General features: G+C 44.5%; 3 protein-coding genes and 1 long non-coding RNA gene across 5 annotated transcripts in view; 3 read left to right on the top strand and 1 right to left on the bottom strand.

Annotated features, from left to right (window-relative positions):
* The window catches only part of lrp2b (low density lipoprotein receptor-related protein 2b), a 29099-nt gene extending 25804 nt beyond the window's left edge, over window positions 1-3295 (top strand). Inside the window, 12 exon segments of the mRNA XM_062560229.1 lie at window positions 42-262; window positions 340-522; window positions 611-730; window positions 1022-1109; window positions 1236-1300; window positions 1392-1563; window positions 1712-1772; window positions 2032-2163; window positions 2274-2345; window positions 2477-2560; window positions 2652-2708; window positions 2967-3295. Coding sequence (XP_062416213.1) covers window positions 42-262; window positions 340-522; window positions 611-730; window positions 1022-1109; window positions 1236-1300; window positions 1392-1563; window positions 1712-1772; window positions 2032-2163; window positions 2274-2345; window positions 2477-2560; window positions 2652-2708; window positions 2967-2993 — 1282 coding nt within the window. The 3' untranslated portion in view covers window positions 2994-3295.
* Window positions 3296-7427: 4132 nt separating this feature from the next.
* On the top strand, window positions 7428-12457 carry LOC119212623 (MAGUK p55 subfamily member 3-like). Of its 2 annotated transcripts, none has more exons than XM_062560184.1 (18): window positions 7428-7488; window positions 7593-7714; window positions 7908-7985; window positions 8117-8197; window positions 8370-8507; window positions 8703-8784; window positions 9065-9150; window positions 9263-9337; window positions 9588-9784; window positions 9872-9936; window positions 10327-10344; window positions 10505-10546; window positions 10846-10989; window positions 11109-11189; window positions 11435-11528; window positions 11623-11731; window positions 11924-12043; window positions 12131-12457. In XM_062560184.1, the coding sequence occupies exons 1-18, from the start codon at window positions 7452-7454 to the stop codon at window positions 12308-12310; spliced, it is 1749 nt and encodes a 582-aa protein (XP_062416168.1). In that variant the 5' UTR covers window positions 7428-7451; the 3' UTR covers window positions 12311-12457. The 2 variants fall into 2 exon arrangements, with proteins under 2 accessions (XP_062416168.1, XP_062416169.1); XM_062560185.1 differs by having other exon boundaries at window positions 7437-7488; window positions 7596-7714.
* On the bottom strand, window positions 12448-15929 carry psmc5 (proteasome 26S subunit, ATPase 5). Its single transcript, XM_037463333.2, has 12 exons — window positions 15783-15929; window positions 14926-14997; window positions 14759-14828; window positions 14565-14662; window positions 14420-14476; window positions 14039-14269; window positions 13658-13784; window positions 13378-13568; window positions 13041-13139; window positions 12849-12959; window positions 12688-12774; window positions 12448-12599 (listed from the first exon to the last, which is right to left on the bottom strand). Exons 1-12 carry the CDS (start codon window positions 15804-15806, stop codon window positions 12546-12548), a joined length of 1221 nt encoding a protein of 406 aa, XP_037319230.1. The 5' UTR covers window positions 15807-15929; the 3' UTR covers window positions 12448-12545.
* A 135-nt stretch (window positions 15930-16064) lies between these two features.
* On the top strand, window positions 16065-18423 carry LOC134107896 (uncharacterized). The gene is made up of 2 exons (XR_009942877.1): window positions 16065-16948; window positions 17110-18423. It is a non-coding gene; the product is annotated as an uncharacterized LOC134107896 (long non-coding RNA).
* Window positions 18424-18462: the final 39 nt, after the last annotated feature.

Raw genomic sequence — 18462 nt, 5'->3', positions numbered from 1 at the left:
TTTTGTATATTTTCACCTTGGGATGGGTCGTTTTTCTCCAGGATGTTGTACTGGGCCGACCGGGGGGACGCAGCCAAGATCGAACGCTCTTGGCTGGACGGTCAAGAGAGGACGGTGTTGGTGGCCGACGGCCTGGGTTGGCCCACCGGCCTGTCCATCGACTTTGCCAACGGCGACCGCATCTACTGGTCCGACTCCAAGGAGAGCCGCATCGAGTCGGTGCTGCCGTCAGGAGGCGACCGCAGGACGGCAGTATACATAGGTGGGGATTCACTCCATTTGGTATCCACCTCGGGTCAAACGGGGCTCGGTTAAATTGTTTACCTTTCATTGGCCCAGATGCGAGAAACCCCTTCAGTGTGAGTGTGTTCGAGGACCACGTCTACTGGAGCACTCAGGAGAAGGGCGAAGTGTTCCGGCAGGACAAGTTTGGCCGCGGGGCAAAGACCAAGCTGTTGACGGGCGGGCCGTGGCTCACTCAGGTCTCTGTGTACCAGCAGCAGAGATACAGCTCCGTAGCCAGTAAGCCGCACGCGTCCTTGCATGTCCCAACACACACAAAATGTATAAACTGGTCACCTTTAAAAAAAACTAAATACTGTCTCCGCAGTGAAGAATCCGTGTAAGGGCACCTGCAGCCACCTGTGTCTGCTCCGGCCGGGGGGGTACACCTGCGCCTGCCCCCAGGGCACAGACTTCAGACCCGGCAGTAACACTGAATGTGACGCTGGTGAGGAATAAATATTTGTTTTCCTCAGCACGGGACATAGAAACAAAGGGCATCATGCATTTTGGTTGCAGAATTGCAAATTGCAGCAATATTAATACAACTTCCTCTTTATGTGATCCAAGTGTTGAATCCACGATGAAATGAATAAACTAGAGTCACGCTAAAGGTTGCCTTTTATTTAAAGAGGAGCTAAAGTAGTCATGAATCTGTGGTAGATGTGATCCTCAGTAACGTACCTGTCATTTCTGGTCCTTTCAATGCTCCGATTGTTGTTACATTACATTCACTCAGGGTTCGATCCTCCTCCCACCATGCCCCCACCCTGCCAGTGTCAAAACGGAGGCACCTGCTACTTTGACGACAACAAGGCTCTTTGCATGTGAGTATTAGAAGATATATTCTTACACAAGATAATACAAATAAAACAAAACAATGTGTTATTGATGCACAAACAAAAACAAATCGGTCACCCAAACTTTGTTAAATGCCCCAACTCTACTTGCAGATGTTCTCCAGACTGGACCGGAGAGTACTGCCAGATAAACGCACACAACGTGGTTGCATCCTCAAGTGTGTTGTATTTTAAAGCATAATAACATTAAAACATTTTTTTTAGCTTTATCTCCTCACCAACAAGCTTTCTTCTGGCCTTCTGTCTCAGTTGGCATAGCGATCGGGGTGACAGTGGTGATTGTGGCCCTGCTGGCCGCTCTGGTCTACGCTGCCAGGAAGAAGTCCAACCTGATTCAGAGAGTACGGAGCAGCTTGCCCAGTATGCCCAGTATGCCCAGTATGCCCAGTATGCCCAGAATGCCCCACCTCCCAAGCTTCAGGTGAGATTTTGTAGTTACAATATAGTAGAGTATTAGACTCGATTCAGAGCTTTTTTTATTCTACCGATAGGGCGTATGAGTGTGTGTGTGTGTGTGTGTGTGTGTTCACCATCACGTTACAGATTCATTGTTTTGTCTCACTTTTTAGAAACGGTTCATCTCCAAATGCGTCATCAGAAGAACGTGAAACGAGGCAGAATGTTGAAGCGGTAAGGACCGTTTCATCAAAACTACTATTATCTCACTTATTGCTAAAGTGGATAAAGGCATGATGCGCTGGTTTTACGTAATATATATATATATATATACATAGTGTCGGTTCCAATTAAGATCAAGGTTTTGAAGCTTTGGCTTTTGACATTTCAAATATTTCGTAATATTCGCCTGAGGTTTGAATGGAAATGTGGCGAATCGGATAAACAAAAAGCAATGATGGTCATCAACTTGTTGTGTTGACCCTGATTCCAGGTTCCCTCTATGTCCGTGTCCATGCCGGAAACAGACGAGAGGAGTTTTGAGAACCCAGCATATGAAGTTGTTGCACAACACGTTGCCATGGAGACCATAGCAACCAGCTTCACTCCGGATGGATCAAACGAGGTCCGTAATCAGAGATTTTTGTACAGAAGTACACTTAATTAGTATTGTATTTTATCTTTTAGATTTAGCTATTTTTTTATTTTCTATTGTGATGTTTCCTCTGTGGGCAGAACATAAGTAATCCTTTGTACACGGAGCACGAGCCCACAAGAGGTGCTGCTAAACCCGCCACTGTCAACGAGGTCAGTTTCACATTCATCGCCCATCGTTGAATCAAGGCTTGATGTCATCTCTTCAGTTCGAAACGGCACATTTGTCTTGTTGCTAACAAACCAAACCACTTTGACGTTGTCGAACCTCGTGGCTCTTCCAGGAGTCTCTGAGGAACACAGCGCACGGCCCCGTCCTGGAAGACGTCGACATCACCTCAACACCGCCGGCTGCTTCCGGCACACTGGTAACCATGGAGACGCATGACAACGCGTTACACAATGTTTCCTGTTTTCATTCTTAGTAATTGCGGCATTTCTTTGCTCCTCTTTTTCAAGCAGTCTGAACCCATTGGGGACGACAAGTTTGCGTCTTTCCAAAACCCCACATACATGGTGAGTCCACGATGGCGGTGAACTCACTCAATCGATTTTATTTTGAAATGCAGAGCTGTTGAGCGTTTGCACGTCATGGGCATCAAACCTCAGAATGTTACACATTTGTACTTTGATTTGACGACTTTGTTGTAAATCATGAAACATGATTTTATTGAGCCTCCCTGTTCATGTAAATGTTGAAAGATGAATATAACTTGTCTGAAACACAGCATCATGTTGATGACATTTTTGGTAATTGTAAATCTTTTTCTACAGGAGGAGCCACCGGATTCTGAAATCTGAGTTCCAGAGATTAGACGTATCCACACTTCAGATCTGAAGCCTCGTTCATTCTCGTTGGTGTATGTAGCAAGTAACAAGTAGAGCATTTTCTAACACTGACAGACCCACAACTAGTGAGTCAATATAAATCCGGATAGATGAACATCCTTAAATACAATTTCCATGTTATTTGTGCAAAACAAAAATCAGAAATGATTTACTGTCATTAATAGGAACCCATTCAACGGAATTAATGACTGTTTATGATTGATTTGTTTTATATCTTTATTTGCATTGTGATTTTGAGGAACTTGAATATTAAAGCTGCTGTTATCATCACTTTCCATCTGAGCGTCATTTCTCAGCACTTGGACGGAGCTGCTGAGCGTTTATTTCGTGTCGACGGGGCTGATGTCATCCACTCGCTTCACCACAGATAGGACTCTGATCCCCAGCCATCCGACCCGCTGAGCAGAAGATGAAATGCTTTCTCATCATCCATTTAATAACACAGAGAGCCACAAGCGGAGAGCTCGCTCTCAGGGCAGCGTCGGTGACTCTGCTCCTCTCTGACGACACAAACGTCCCGACGCATCAGGCTCTGGTTCAACTTGGAACCAGAGCAAAGGGACGAGAGAGACAAGTGTGCTGCCTTCATGAGCTCCCAGTCTTTTCAGTCACTACCTAGATACCTATTTTGAATAGGTATCTAAATATGTACACGTTAAGCCATCTCAACGGCACAAAAGAGTCTGTGTAATTGTTTTTACTTCATATTATAGTTTTTATAGAAGCCTCTTTGTGCCAGAAACCGAAAAAACTAATGAATAATTACAGCAAACATACTCAAAAAAATGATGAGACGCAAAGGGATATTATGACATAAATCAGGATTCTGGTTTTATATGAAAACTAAATTATGAATATTTTTGTCATTTCCATCCATATAGGTTTTGCTGTTTGCTTTTTTTTAAAGAATATCAACCAATTGAGATCAGTAGAACTAAAATAAGTGTCAAACAGATTCAATATTTCCCAAGACAGAGACACAAATGATAAAAAGGCAGAAAATTGCTCCTTATTTTCATCCAATAAAAAAGGGCAGCATCCCTCTATTTTTAATATGCGAATCTTGGGTGTCTTTGTCGATTACGAGGGTCCCCTGAAGGCAACGCAGACAGAGGGAGAGCCGTCTGACTGACGGGGGGAGGGGGGAAAGGGGCGGGTCATTGGGCGACTGGACGGAGCAGAAAAATACAACCGGTCAGCTGGAGACGGATCGAGCAGCGACGGAAATAAGAAAGAGGAAAGGCTCGCGCGCGCTCGTATGATCGGAGGACGCGCACGGGTCGACACGCGCACGCCGAGAAGCGCCCCAACAAGGTAAGGAGGCTTTGCGGCGCGCACCGAAACTCCGCACAGCTCCCCGCTGTGTGTCTGACAAAGAGAAATCCATCAGGTAGCCTCACTTTGCACAAATGTACTTAAAAAGCCACAAAGGCGTTGTTCTGTTTTTTTCCCTTGTTTATTTAGTATTTCTTTTTGACAGATTAAGGTTTGAGTAAAACCACGTGGATGCCTGCGCTGCGTGATAATGAGGCGTGTGCATCACCTGTGCATTAATTAAACTGAGCTGTTGGCCATTTGCCACCATAAGCTCATTAAAGGAACCTTCTCCTGATGCAGGGTTTAAATGGTTTGAATGGTGATTTTGTGGGCAGGGCGGCCCTTCGGTGGAGGTCAGGGTGCTGCACAGTTAAATGAAAGACTGCACCATCCACAGGTTCAGAGCGCGCCTCCTAAATCTTTGTAGCTTTATTTTGAAAATAGGATGTTTTTAAATGCAAATTAATCTCATCCATTTAGCAGTTGCAGAGAGGTATTTGTTTACAGCCCCCCCTGCCACACTCTGGTTTACTTTCACACTGTAACAAGCTCAGCGGGAGTTTTGAGCATCAGCCATCCGTCAGAAAGCTTCTGAAGTTTGGCCTGGAAACCACACGCCATCGCCTCTCTCGTCCTTAACAACCCATTTGGCCTTTGAAATCCGGAAAGGAGTCTGTGTTTTTGCCCCTCAGAGCCGGATCCAATCTTCACAAGTGATTCTTCGTGGAGCCTCTTAGAAGGTGACACGCGTTTGATTGAGCTGGTGGAGTAGATTTATTGACTAAGTCTCTATTTTTTCACTTTAGATCATACGCACTATTTCAGCTGTTGACCCACTGCAGGATTAGAGCCCAAACCATTTGTTGATCGACAGGCTGCTCCTGTATCTGTCTCGGCCTTTATTTTGCAGGCAAACGAGAGGATTGTCTCCTTTTTGGATTTGAGTTTAAACTGAAGTCATTTTTGCTCTGGCTTTTGGTTAAAGCGAAACGAGCCACTTGAAGATGTCACGTTGATGTCATACTTTTTGCTCTGCCACTCAATATTCAGCATAATCTTTTGTGTGGAGCTGCTGTGGATTATCAGAACACTCCAGCAAAATGTACAGCAGGCAACTTTTTTTCCAGATGGAAATTGGAATAAAATCTGTCATATCCAGATATGTCAGATTGGCCATGTGGGTGGCATTATAGGTACACACACACACACACAGAGTGGTGGGCAGATGGCATCAGCAGTGTCCCTTTGTCCCTTTGTGCAAATGGGCCTGGGAAACAGGTGGTGGGCATGTTTGCTTGATTTTATGGATTTTGTGAGAGTAGAGCTCACAGCAACATGACGTTTAATGTCGGTTTAGTACAGTACTACACTGACTGATGACATCATCACAACCGTCAAGTGTTGTGAGGATGAAAGAAACAAACGAGGCCCGAGACAAGTGTAAGACCGTGAGAGGATGCCGGGGGGGGGGGGGGATGAAATAAGCCTATCACAGTACCCAGTGATCCTTCGGCAGAAAACCCGTTTTTTTTTTATACGAGGAGGCGTCCCCGAGCGACTCAACGCTAACACACACTTCATGTTGTTTTGTTTAAGTCAAGAGGACAGCAAGGGAAAGACATGACGTCTCCGGGGACGTTTGTCTCAGTGTGTTTTTTTTCTTTTCTTTTTTCCTGTAACTGCAGACAACAGAATTGAGCATCAGTGAATTGGTAACCAACGTACTTTAATTTGTTTTGTTAGGCTTCAGCGGTGTCAGTGTATAAAATGTTGGTACCTCGTGTCCTTGAATCTCCTGATTGCTCCATTGTTCTTCTTGCTTAAGTACTAATGTGCAAACTCCATTTCTTATCAATTGATGTTAGAAATGAGGAAGGCTTTTCTGTTCTGCTCCATCCTCGCAGCTCTTCAGTTTCTATTCCAGTCTCCGGCCTTTTTCTTTTCTTTTTTTTTTAAATAATCTTCTTCATTGTATTCATTGAAATCCTCTGAGCGCGGCCGTCTTAAATTAAGGAGACTGGATAAAACCACCATATGCCCCGCGGCAACCCAGTAAGTATTTAGCACGATAAACTCAGTGCGTGAGAGGAGGGGGAAACCCGAGAAAGATGAGGGCTTTAAGCTCTCCTCATTTTAGATTTAATTAGAGAGTGGCAGAAGGTCAGTGACGGGGTCCCAGCGTGTCGGGAGGAGGGCTGAGTGGAAGCAGGCGGTTGTGCAGTGGCCAAAGGACTGTAGATCCATAACGTATTAAGACAAGGAAACGATAATTAACCTGAAAAGAAGGAACAAGACATTTGTTTTGTGTGTTTATAGCAAGCCGTGCTCACAGGTGACGTGACGTTGAGATAAAAGGAACGTCGAGCAGATACAAAGCTTAATTAATGGCAGCCATCCCTGAGCCTGGTTGTTCATTGGATGAGGTTCAATGTCTGTATCCGGCTGACAAGGAACATTATAAAACAATAAAATAAATATTTAAGAATGTTAGGATTTCTCCCCTGATCATTTTCAGAATTGCTGCTTTGTCAATAGTGAATGAAGGGACAGATATGCTGGTGCCGGCATTCCACTGAATCCGTCTGGGGAAGGGAGGTATTATTGAGGCTCAGGGATGTAGAGAGGTCAAGGGTCATGTAATCCCCTGGCAGTGATCTGCATGGAACATGTATTCATCTTGTTGCTTTTATTTCCTTTGCTGACAGATCAGATGTCTTTTTTTCAGATCAGATCTCAGATTTTAGATGATTGAATTAGTTATTCTGATCTTTAGAGCTGCTGGAGGTTGGTTTAGTGTGGATCATCTTATTGAACTCTTACCTAGAACGCAAATAAGAGAATCTCCTATAATGACCAACTGTTCCTGCTTTAATTTATGACCAAAAAGCTTTATTTGAAATTATTTGTGAGGAGGACAAAATGAAGTTACCTTTTTGGTAAATCTTAAACTCTCTTAATAAAATGTCAGCTCTTAGAGTTGCTGTCTGGGATTCTTCACTTCGGTCCCCCACGAGGAGCCTCCTAAGGAGCCAGTGGGGAGAGCTGACCATCCTCGTGCCCCCCCCCCCCCCCCCCCCTCTGGCCTCTCTGTGGATGATCGGAGCCATGCCCATCGTGTCCACGAGCGCAGGTACAAGCTACGTGCCCGTTATATTGTGGGGGGGGGGGGGGGGGGTCTTCAGAGCGTTTGTTCAGAAACATCCGTATTGGTTGCTGGGTGTTTTCTTTGACCAGTAGGGCTCCATGAGACTCTGGCCCATCTCACCTCTCAGCTCCACCCGGGGGCCAACCACAAGGAGGAGCTGGCCTTCCTCAGGGAGGTCTTCAGTGAGAAAAGCCTCGGTTACCTCATGAAGGTACGGCAGATACGTGGCTTCTCCATATGTGTGATGTCCGGCGTTCAAACAATATAAGATTAAATTAAAACCAAGTATTCCCAATATTTACGTCTCCCTTGATATACGATGGTCGAAATGGCAGATTTTAATGTTTTTACATGTTATTGCAAAATATATTCTCATGTGTATTTCATGTGTCACACATTGCCAGATTCATGAGAAACTGAAGCAGTACGAGAAACACAGCCCCACTCCAGTTCTGCACAGCGCCACCTGCCTGGCAGAGGATGTAGGTGCCGTCTTTCCTCAATGTTTCTAAGCAGCACCACACCTGATGAGTGTAGTTAAATACCGAGAAGAAGTAAACCTTCATTCGATTATTTAATTTATTTTCAAGTTGTGATTTTTCTGATTCCCCAGCTGGCAGAGGAACTTCAGAACGGGCCCCTGGAGGACGATGAGCGGGAGCTGCTTCTCCTTCTGAGCACTCCCCACCTCAAGGTGCACACACATTTACACGTAGAACACGTGTTTCTCCGATCAGACGAAATAAGAAAGATGCTGCTGGAGGAGACATCGTCATCCTTTTCTCTCTTCAATCGGATCCTGCCTGTCTTCATATTGCCACATCGTTGTATTATTCAGCCCCTTTTTTAAATCCTCCCGCACTCAGGCGGTGCTGTCGGCGCACGACACGGTTGCCCAAAAGAAATTTGACCCGGTGCTGCCGCCGCTGCCGGAGGACGTGGACGACGACCTGGAGGAAGAGTCGGTGAAGATCGTCCGCCTGGTGAAGAACAAAGAGCCGCTGGTGAGAGCCGCCCGCTGTGACCCTGTGACCCTTTGACCCTGTGGAACTGTCAGGAGAGCTTTTGTTGACAGGTTATCGATGGGCCACTCTGCACATGGCGGCTGTGTTTTACCTGTCTAACGGAGGGTTGTGGAGATGAACATGAGGCGCAGGATGCACGCTGGGAGTCACATTTCATGGGGTCTCTTCAAACAGGGAGCGACCATCCGGAGAGACGAGGTGACCGGAGCCGTCATCGTGGCCAGAATCATGAGGGGGGGGGCGGCCGATCGCAGTGGTGAGACAAACGGCGTTTCAATTTTCACTGCACAAACCAAACTTGGAGACTTCGATATTTCTAATGAAATGCTAAGAGAAGTGAGATTACGTCGCGTAACCCCCATGAACTGTCAACAGAGATCCAATCCGTGAGATTAGTACAGCAAGATTGCACATTTTGAGATTACAAACAAAGGGTCGCCCCTGGCTGTTGACATGGACGTGTAATGAAAAGCGCTCTGAGTCTGAAAGGCCTCGCCTTCAGTGAGAGTCGTTTTTCTCGTGTTGCGTGTTTGCAGGTCTGGTCCACGTTGGGGATGAGCTTCGAGAGGTCAACGGAAATCTGGTCGCTCACCGAAGGCCAGAAGAAATTAGTCAGATTCTGGTAAAGGTTTTATTTTTTGGGGGGGGGGTGTGTTTTTCGTCATATTGAATCTTAGCAGTTGAGATGCTGTATGACGCTTCACTGATGATGCTCCTCTGATGTGTTGGATCAGTGCCAGTCACAAGGCTCCATCACGCTGAAGATCATCCCCGCTGTGGTAGAAGAAGACAAACTGAAGGAAAGCAGGGTAAGGACTCTCTAGTCTGCTACATTCGACCTACATAAACCCTGTTGAGACGATCTGGAAGCTGCTTCTTCACACATTAGAACCGTGTGAACTTCATTTCATTGTCACATTCGTCTATTCAAACCAATCCAAGGACCCCTGACGAGTGAATCTGTTTGTCCTCGTTTTCCGTCTCACGTAAAGAACAGAATTCTTAGCGCATTCCTTTGAGAAGTGACGGCTGCTGATGGAATACTGCTCTCCCTCAAAGGTCTACCTGCGCGCTTTGTTCGACTACACTCCGTACGAGGACAAGGCCACGCCGTGCCAAGAGGCGGGACTGCCTTTCCACCGGGGGGACATCCTTCAGGTCGTCAGCCAGGAGGACGCCACCTGGTGGCAGGCCAAGAGAATCGGTGACTGTAACCTGCGGGCCGCCCTCATCCCCTCCACTCAGTTCCAGGAGAGGTCAGCGAGATGCCGATGTGGCTTGGATTTAAGAAGGAGCTTCCCCGTCTATCTTTTTCTTATTTTTTTTTATTTGACCTCCTCTAGGCGTCTGCGGTACAGGATGAAGATGGGTTCTTCCCCTTCCCCCATGTGCTCCAAAGCTTCTACATGTAAGTCCAATTCCCCCCTTTGACCTACAGCTCACATCTATAGACACTGCTTGTTGTGCAGCACTAATCTAACCCCGGACCTCCAAATAGGGATGATGATGATGATGATGATGATGATGATGAGAGAACAGGGGATTAACCTTTAAAAAAAAAAAAGCAATGTAATCTCGTTTTATTTCCTAATCCAATTTTAAAAGTAAAAGGACATGGCTTGGTTTTAAAAAGTAAAAGAAAAACAAAATAAGTTTAAATGTGTAAATGCTGTTTTTAGATACGACATTCGCAAGACAAAAGAGAAAGTACCTAAAGGTCCCAGTATACTCCTAGCAGAGCATCCCAGTGTAGTAGTTCTAATATTATGTCTGTTATTCCTTGCATCGCTAACCTAAGACGATCGTGGTGAAAGAGGTAAGTGGAGAAAGCGCCCTAAACTCTTCCCTCCTCGCTGGACCCCCTTCTAACCTTTTTTTGCTACATGTAGTTACTGCAATGAAACTTGTTCTGATATTAAAGCACCCCCCACATCAACCTCTTATCCCGTCTTCTCCTCCCGCATGCCGTCCTGCAGGAGACTGTGACAGCGAGGGGGCTTTGAATGGAAAGGACACAGGTGAGGAGGCCCGATTATTGAGTCTGTGCTCGTTCTGTGTGTGAATTACTCTTTAGAACCGGGGTTCACTTTATGGCTGAGAGCTGCACAGGACCAGTGCACATGTCCATGTGTACAGTACATGTCTGTAACTGCAACAGAGTATCATTCAGGGTGTTCCGTTTGTTTGGTGACGAGGTCGACGTACTGCTTTTTCAGTTGGAAATCTCCACATTAAATGTGATCTTGGGTGAAGCTATTACTACTATTGGTGGATGGATCCCTTTAAACTCCACTTGTTTTTATTTCTTTGACCACAGCTGGCCTGCGCGGAAGTTCCTGCCTCAGGAACGATCGCCACAATTCACCAGGAGAACCTGGAGCTCCAGAGTTTCAGATTTATGAGGAAGTGACGCAATACATGCCCCGACCTGGCGATAGGCCTCGGCTCATCGTGCTGATCGGTGAGTTCTGCTACGTATGGGATGGGGGGGGAGGGGGGGAGGGAGGGAGGGGAGAGAGAAAGGCTGTAGAATAAGTGATAGTCGTGTTCTGCTCTTTATTCTGCCGTTCTGGAGCTCAGGTTCTCTGGGAGCTCGGATCACTGAGCTCAAACAGAAGGTGATCGCTCAAAACCCTCAACTCTACGGTTTGGCTGTGCCTCGTAAGTCTCTTTTTAAAGTTGCACGTGTGCATTTGTTGAATCCTTAATCTAGTTTTTCCAGACACTGTCATCACTCAAACACTAAATGAAAAAACTAAATTAATTTGATACTTTTGTCACCAACTGGTAAAGAAAAGCAAAAATGTAATACTTGTGGTAAATGTTTTTGTAGTTTTACGCACTTGGCTAGTAAAATCAGTAATCTCTTCTTACTGCTGGCTGTGTTTTAAACATGTGACCTGAAGATACTACCCGAGCCAGGAGGTGTTACGAGAGAGAAGGCGTGGAGTACCACTTCATCAACAAAGCAGCTTTCGACGCCGACATACAAGGCGGCAAGTGAGTGTTCGACGCAGTCTACTCGACCTTTAAAACCAATTGATTGCATCCAGTGGTTCGTATGAGAATCACTGCTGGTTTCGTACCTCTGCAGATTTATTGAATTTGGAGAGTACAAAGATAATCTGTACGGCACCAGCTTGGACTCCATCCACAGGACGTTGGATCAGAACAAGGTCTGTCTCGTGGACGTGCAACCAGAGGTGAGTACCTGAGCTGCAAGATCATAAAATCCCTCAAGTGGTCAAGCAGAAACATCTCGAGTCTGCACATCGTTAATGAGACTTCAATTAGCAGATTGCACTTTTAAAATGAACCCAAGATGTTCGCTCTGTTTGAATGACTCCTTACGTAATATTTTCCATCCATGCTTTATTTTTGACCCCCACATTCAGGCAGTGAGGACTCTCCGAACTGCTGATTTCAAACCGTACGTGATCTTTGTGAGACCTCGCATCTACAACGTTGGAACTAAATCACTTGGCTCCTCTTCCTCGCTCAGCTCCGTTATCACGGTGAGTTACATTAAACTCTAAATGCAGCCTCTTCTGTTGATCCGATGAACACGCGGCAGAATTTAATGTTTCTAATTAACTGACCAGGAGGATGACCTGCATGAAATGAAGCAGTCGGCCGAGCAGATCGACGCGTGCTACAGCTCCTGGGTGGACTACGTGTTGGTGAAGGAGGACCCGGTCAGTGCCTTAGCTGAGCTGCAGGTCGTCCTGGAGAGGGTGCAGACGGAGCGTCAGTGGGTGCCTGTGTCCTGGGTCAGGAGCTAGAATGGTTGAACTGCGCCACTATGACCAATTACACAAGACCCCTGCAGCTATAGTGCCAGACTAAATCTGCAGACCATCTTCTCACCCAACACTGAAATCTAAGGGTAGGGAATTAAGAAATAAAAACCCATGTTCCATCCATTTGGGGAAACCATTTACTTTAGAATGACAATTATAAACCAAACAAAAGGAAAATATACATGTTTGCATTGTGTGCAAGAATACACAAAGCCTTTCACTTCCACAGCTTCTTGATCGACATGTTCTTCTCGCTGTCTTTTTGCATCACCTGTTGAAGGGACATGGAACAGTATTTAATATAAGTAATGTGTCGCGGGAGTGCTTGATGTAAGTAGGTGGACACTAGTTACACAAACCTTTGCCACAGCCATCTCAAAGTCCTCCTGGGTGACATGAACTCTCCTTTCCCTCAGAGCATACATCCCTGCTTCTGTGCAAACACCCTGGCAAAGAAGAGGATGTTAAATAAATGGCCTTTTTACAGCCAACAGAAGCCACTTAGTGAGCCGATTCTCACCTTAACCTCAGCACCAGAGGCTCCGGGCATCAGCTCTGCAATCTTCCTTAGATTAATGCCACGTGTCAGGTTCATCTTCCTGGAATGGATCTTCAAGATGTCCAGACGGGCCTAATCATGCAGCATGAAGATATGATCAATACGAGAAACACCGCATGTAGGAGTTTGTGTGTATACTGTGCAAGTGACTACCTCTTCATTTGGAGGAGGGAACTCAATCTTTCTGTCGATTCTGCCTGGCCTGAGCAGAGCAGAATCCAAGATGTCGATACGGTTGGTGGCCATAATGACCTGAGAAAGTGGAATAAAGAAAGTTTAAAAATATAAATGCATATTTATTTCTTTATGTCAGGCACTTAGCCCTGCAATCATTGGATTACACAACATATGAGCAAAGGAAAAATACTATCTACACATTTTTTTAAGGTAATGGAGCAACTGCCCTATTCAGGTAAGCAAAAAGACAATCAACCGAAAGGTTTGTGACCAAAGAGCCTCATTTCATGTTAGTGTGGGTGAGCGCTACTACCTTGATGTTCTTTGTGGCCTCAAAACCGTCCAGCTGATTGAGGAGCTCCAGCATCGTCCTCTGCACCTCACTGTCGCCACCTGAGCCGCCCTCCAGACGAGATGACCCGATGGAGTCGATCTCATCCATGAAGATGATGGAAGGAGCGTGTTCTCTGGCCATGACGAACAGCTCACGTACCATACGAGCGCCTGCCAGATAACAGGGAGGAACCATGGTTATAAATTCTTATAGTGATGAATCAAGAATGGAAAATAATTTCATGGAGTGTCAGTGTTACCCTCTCCAATGAACTTCTGGACCAGCTCAGAGCCAGAAACCCGGATGAAGGTACAGTCAGTGTGGTGGGCAACAGCTCTGGCCAGCAGGGTCTTCCCTGTACCGGGGGGGCCGTACAGCAGCACGCCCTGCACGCATACGAGCAAAACAAATCAGAAACAACAGCACACTGACGGACTGATACACTATGACCAGAGTTGAAAATAGAAAATCAGATTAGGCAAGAGCTATTTGATGCTTTTCATCTGTGCTGTATCATTGTAAATAATGTATTTGGCTTTAGGCAAATGATTTTGCAAGGTTTTTGTGGTTGAAATTAAAGGGAGAAGCGGTAAAACAAAACAGCTCTTTTACACTATGAGCTCTCTCCGTAATCACTCACCTTAGGTTGTGCAATGCCTAAAGCCTCAAAGAGCTCTGGGTGCTTGACAGGCAGCTCAATCACTTCTTTGATCTCCTTGATCTGTTTATCCAGGCCACCAATCATTTCATAGGTGGAGTCTGGCACCTTCTCCACCATCATAAGAGATACCAGAGGGTCCACCTTGTTGGGCAGGATTTTGTGCAGGGTGTAACTGTCGTTACGCAGAGCTACGCGGCAATTTGCAGTTACCTGATGCAGAAAATACAAAGGGGATGAGATGATAGGAAATACGTCTGACATTAAATCCTTCTTTTATAATCAATGGGTTGTGCTATAGTAGTTCAAAATGAAATGTGAATGTGTTTTACAACTGTTTAACAACCCATATATAATACTAACATCATTGATGTCAATGTTCTTGTCCACATCCACGACGAATTTTCCTTCTGGATGAACCTAAGAAATGATGAGAAGACATGTTCATTTAAACTGTCATCTAGTACTCAACATATAGTGTGTTACAAAGTACAAGTAGGGAGCATACCTTAACCAGCACTTTCTTTTTGTCCATGACCCTAACAACTTCCCCTACGTAGGACCCCTGCTCCTGCAGTAACTGCAGCTCCTCTCGAAGGAGACGCACTGAAAGACAAAGAAATTCAATATTTAAAACAATTTTGTGGGATTAAATATTATATTGTTTGTCACTGCTTCAGGGGCCAAATATTTTATGTGTACCTTTGGCATTGAGCTCATTTCTCTGTGCCTGCAGACGCCTGAGATTCTGGCTCTTGTCATTCACTGTCAACTGTTTAAAAAAAAACATTGGTTCAGCATTGGCAGGCTACCAGAAATTGGACAGTCAAATTAAGAGCTGGAAGTTTGCATGTACGTTGTTTTCTTACCTGTAACTCTTCTATCTTAGACAAGTAGTACTGCCGGAGACCCGAGCCACCTTTAGTATCCCCCATCTCCATCTGTTAATGAATATAAATATAACATTATTTAACTGCAATTAGTGTAAAGTGAACATGGTTAATCAGAACTCTTCTAAAAATGGTCTAAAAAAGTTAAATGTAAATGTATCCAATCCTTTTTACAAAAACAGCAAGATGAAAATTATCACATTTGAGAAGCTAATTTTGATGGATAAAAGACAGTCGAAACAAAATAATGTCATATAAACGTTATAGTCCACGCAGATGTTGTGAAAAGAGCAACTCGTCACTCGGGGTTTGTAACGTTAGTGTCAAATAAATTCAGGTTAATTCAGTTAACATATCGCTAAGCAGAACCAGTTAACGTTACTGCTAGTCTTAATCTGCTGACTAACATTAGGCTAGTTAACATGGGTGTTAGTTAACGTTAGCTAACTGCTATCTCTCACTAGCAAGATGCCAAAGGAAAAGCAGTAGCTTAACAAACGCTTGGTGCTCAATCTACTAACTTGACGTTAATCTAATTTAGAGCTGACAATCATTCAGGGTAGCTAGCTCAAGATAGCTGTTCGTTGAATTTACAGTGAGCGTCGGCTAGCCACGTAATGCTAGCTAGCTGGGTTAGCTACAATGAGACAGCAAACCGGCAGAATTCTAACCCACATTTAGTTTTGATTGAAATAACATTTTATTATTTACAGCCGATTTCCCCATCCATTCCTCACCATAACCACTTTAAGATGGATATTCATCAAATTATCAACGTCTCTTTGGTAGTTTATGAACAATGAAACCATCAAAACGACAGAAAAAAATACACCTACATGACCAGCTCCGTCCACCTCCATCTTGGATTTTTCCACTTCCGCTTGATTTAAGACGAATTTCCGGAAAACCTCCTTCTTGTTGCTCACATCGCCCCCTGTAGTCTCTTTTTATAAGTACAAATTATTTTGCAGACACAATTCGCTTTGGCTTTAAGTTTCTAGGTTACAGTTTATCAACTAATTTGTCTCTCTATAATTAAGTTTCAAAGCCTAATTTCCTTTTAGAAACACGTTTTACACGTTTCATGATTTAATTTAAGTTTAAACCATAGTCCTCATCTTTGCTTACCACCAGTTTCACTTTAGAAGTAGAAACAAAGGATCAAGGGAGTGTGTAAGGCGTATTTGGGAGCGGTTCGGGACAGGTAGGGCAAGTCCCAACAGAACATATGAAACCGCTGCAGAGCTGAGCAACCTGAGCTCTTGGACCCGTTCTTACATGCACACTCGTGGCTACTTGTCGACTTTGTAATATGTTCTACATCATCAAACAACACTTATTTGCCAGTATATTTATTGTATAAAAATTAGGGCCGGGACTCGATTAAAAATATTAATCTAATTAATTAGAGGCTTTGTAATTAATTAATCGCATTCTAATTGCATAAATATTTGACCTGAGAACAGTGAGAAGTAATTTTTTTCACATGGATTTTTATTTTTGTCAACCAATTCCAGCAGAGTGTGTTGTGTTGTGGATTCCAGCCTGAGAATCTATGAGAATTGAGGTTGGATTCAAAAGCATCAACAGGTGTGTGGTGGAACAGTGCAGGGAGATAGCAGGAAGGCTGAAGTGTGGAGGATCCTCAGTTCAAACCTGCTCTCTCAGAAGGAGAGTTTGGTTGCAGTCATGGCTTCAAACTGTAAACTTTGAAACAGTTTTGAGGTTTAGTAAACAATCCCAAGGTCTAATATGAGAAACGGACACAATGAGGCATGTGCTTGAATAGCACAAGGGAACAGCTGAAGGGCTGCAGGCTCCAACCTGCTGTCTGAGGTTGTGGGTTCATGCCCCTTCATGCAGACATCACTTCTGCTTTTAAAGAGTTTTGAGGTTTGAGTAGCAGTCTCAAGGTTAAATACGAGAAACAAAGGTTTGATTAGTGTGTGGTGAAGTAGCACAGTGGAAGAGCTGCTGCCACAAGCCTGCACTGAACTTGAAGGTTGTGGGTTCAAGCCCAGTCTTGGATTTGAGCCTTTGGCTTTACTTCAGGTTTGAGTAGCAATCTCAAGGTTAAATACAACAAACAAAGGGTTGGGTAGTGTGTGGTGAATTAGCACAGCGGAAGAGCTGCTGACATAAGCCCCTGCACTGCACTTGAAGGTTGATGGTTCAAGCCCAGATGTGGAAATAGCTTTTAAAAAGAGTTTTGAGGTCTAGCTCACATGCTCAAGGTTAAATACAACAAACAAAGGGTTGTTTAGTGTGTGGTGAAGTAGCACAGCGGAAGAGCTGCTGCACTGCACTTGAAGTTTGATGGTTCAAGCCCAGATGTGGAAATAGCATTTAAGAGATTTTTAAAGTTTAACTCACATGCTCAAGGTTAAATAGGAGAATCAAAGTTGCCAAAATGTGACCAGGACTGGTAGTGTAGGGGTGCAAGCTAGAGCCCAGAAGCCTCTGTGCGCACCGCCAGTGGGTTCAAATCCCGCTCGTGCCAAGTCTTGAGCACACTGCCGCGGAGGTAGTAGTGGGGGCATTGTCCCCACGGTTGTTTCAGAGAAGTAAACTCTGGGGGTTATGCAGAAACACAAGGCGCGTTCACTTGAGTTATGATGGCATTGTCAAGAATGATGAAGAATCTTTTGCTGATGAATTGAATTTGATGTTAATTGCTTTGCTTTAGCCTTTTAGCACTTATTAGCAGAGGTGGGAACAAGTCACTGTTATGCAAGTCATTGCCCTCGAGTCCCGAGTCAAGTCGAGTCAAAGACGAAGCAAGTCCCAAGTCGAGTCACAAGTCAAAGCCAACAAGTCTCAAGTCGAGTCACAAGTTGTACCATTTTAGTTTCGAGTCAATTCAAGTCATTTAATTGAATCTTCTAGAATCTTTTGCTGATGAATTGAATTTGATGTTAATTGCTTTGCTTTAGCCTTTTAGCACTTATTAGCCATGCTACGTAGTGGAGAGAGAAGGCCGGATGAGTCAGTAAAGATGAGCAGATGTGTCTCATTCAGTGGTCACACTGACATGAAACTTATTACAGCCTCTGAGGGAGAGTTTGTCTACTTCAGGGCATCCTGTGGACAACCTTAAACTGACAGTCTGGCACAGGGTGTAGATTTGTTTACCCTTTTTAGTGCATCCACCCTCCAATTCTCTGTTACATTCAAATTCAACTCACTTGTGCCTTTACCAATGCAGGAAGGATGAATAGCATGGTTGATCCTCCAAGATGCACCAATCCGTCTCTGGGGCAATATCCCATTATGATTTTTTCTAAATGTCAGTTACCCAAAACTAACAAAGGATTTAGGAAGAGCCGCCATGTCCCTTGAGGGTTGAACCCAGATAAGGTTTAAAGTACAGAAATTTGGGGCATTTGGCATTAGTGACAGGGACGTGTAGGTTGCTCCATCTAAGATCATTCCAGTCATGTCATGGGAAAAAAATATTGTGAAAAAAGTCAAAATATGTAGGGTCAAAAAATGTCACAGAAAATATTTTTTTTAAAT

Source organism: Pungitius pungitius, chromosome 21, assembly GCF_949316345.1.
Source record: "Pungitius pungitius chromosome 21, fPunPun2.1, whole genome shotgun sequence".
Taxonomy (NCBI): domain Eukaryota; kingdom Metazoa; phylum Chordata; class Actinopteri; order Perciformes; family Gasterosteidae; genus Pungitius; species Pungitius pungitius.
Note: the sequence above shows the minus strand (reverse complement) of the source record. Positions and strands in the feature narration are given on the sequence as shown.

Coding starts and splice junctions, on each gene's coding strand:
- LOC119212623 (XM_062560184.1), top strand. CDS start 7,452: ATGATCGGAGCCATGCCCATCGTGTCCACGAGCGCAG. Junction 8,198..8,369: donor TGAGCACTCCCCACCTCAAG/GTGCACACACAT, acceptor TCCCGCACTCAG/GCGGTGCTGTCGGCGCACGA. Junction 10,990..11,108: donor TCGGCTCATCGTGCTGATCG/GTGAGTTCTGCT, acceptor TCTGGAGCTCAG/GTTCTCTGGGAGCTCGGATC.
- psmc5 (XM_037463333.2), bottom strand. CDS start 15,806: ATGGAGGTGGACGGAGCTGGTCAT. Junction 14,998..15,782: donor AGGTGGACGGAGCTGGTCAT/GTAGGTGTATTT, acceptor ATTCATTAACAG/ATGGAGATGGGGGATACTAA. Junction 14,829..14,925: donor CTAAGATAGAAGAGTTACAG/GTAAGAAAACAA, acceptor TTTTTTAAACAG/TTGACAGTGAATGACAAGAG.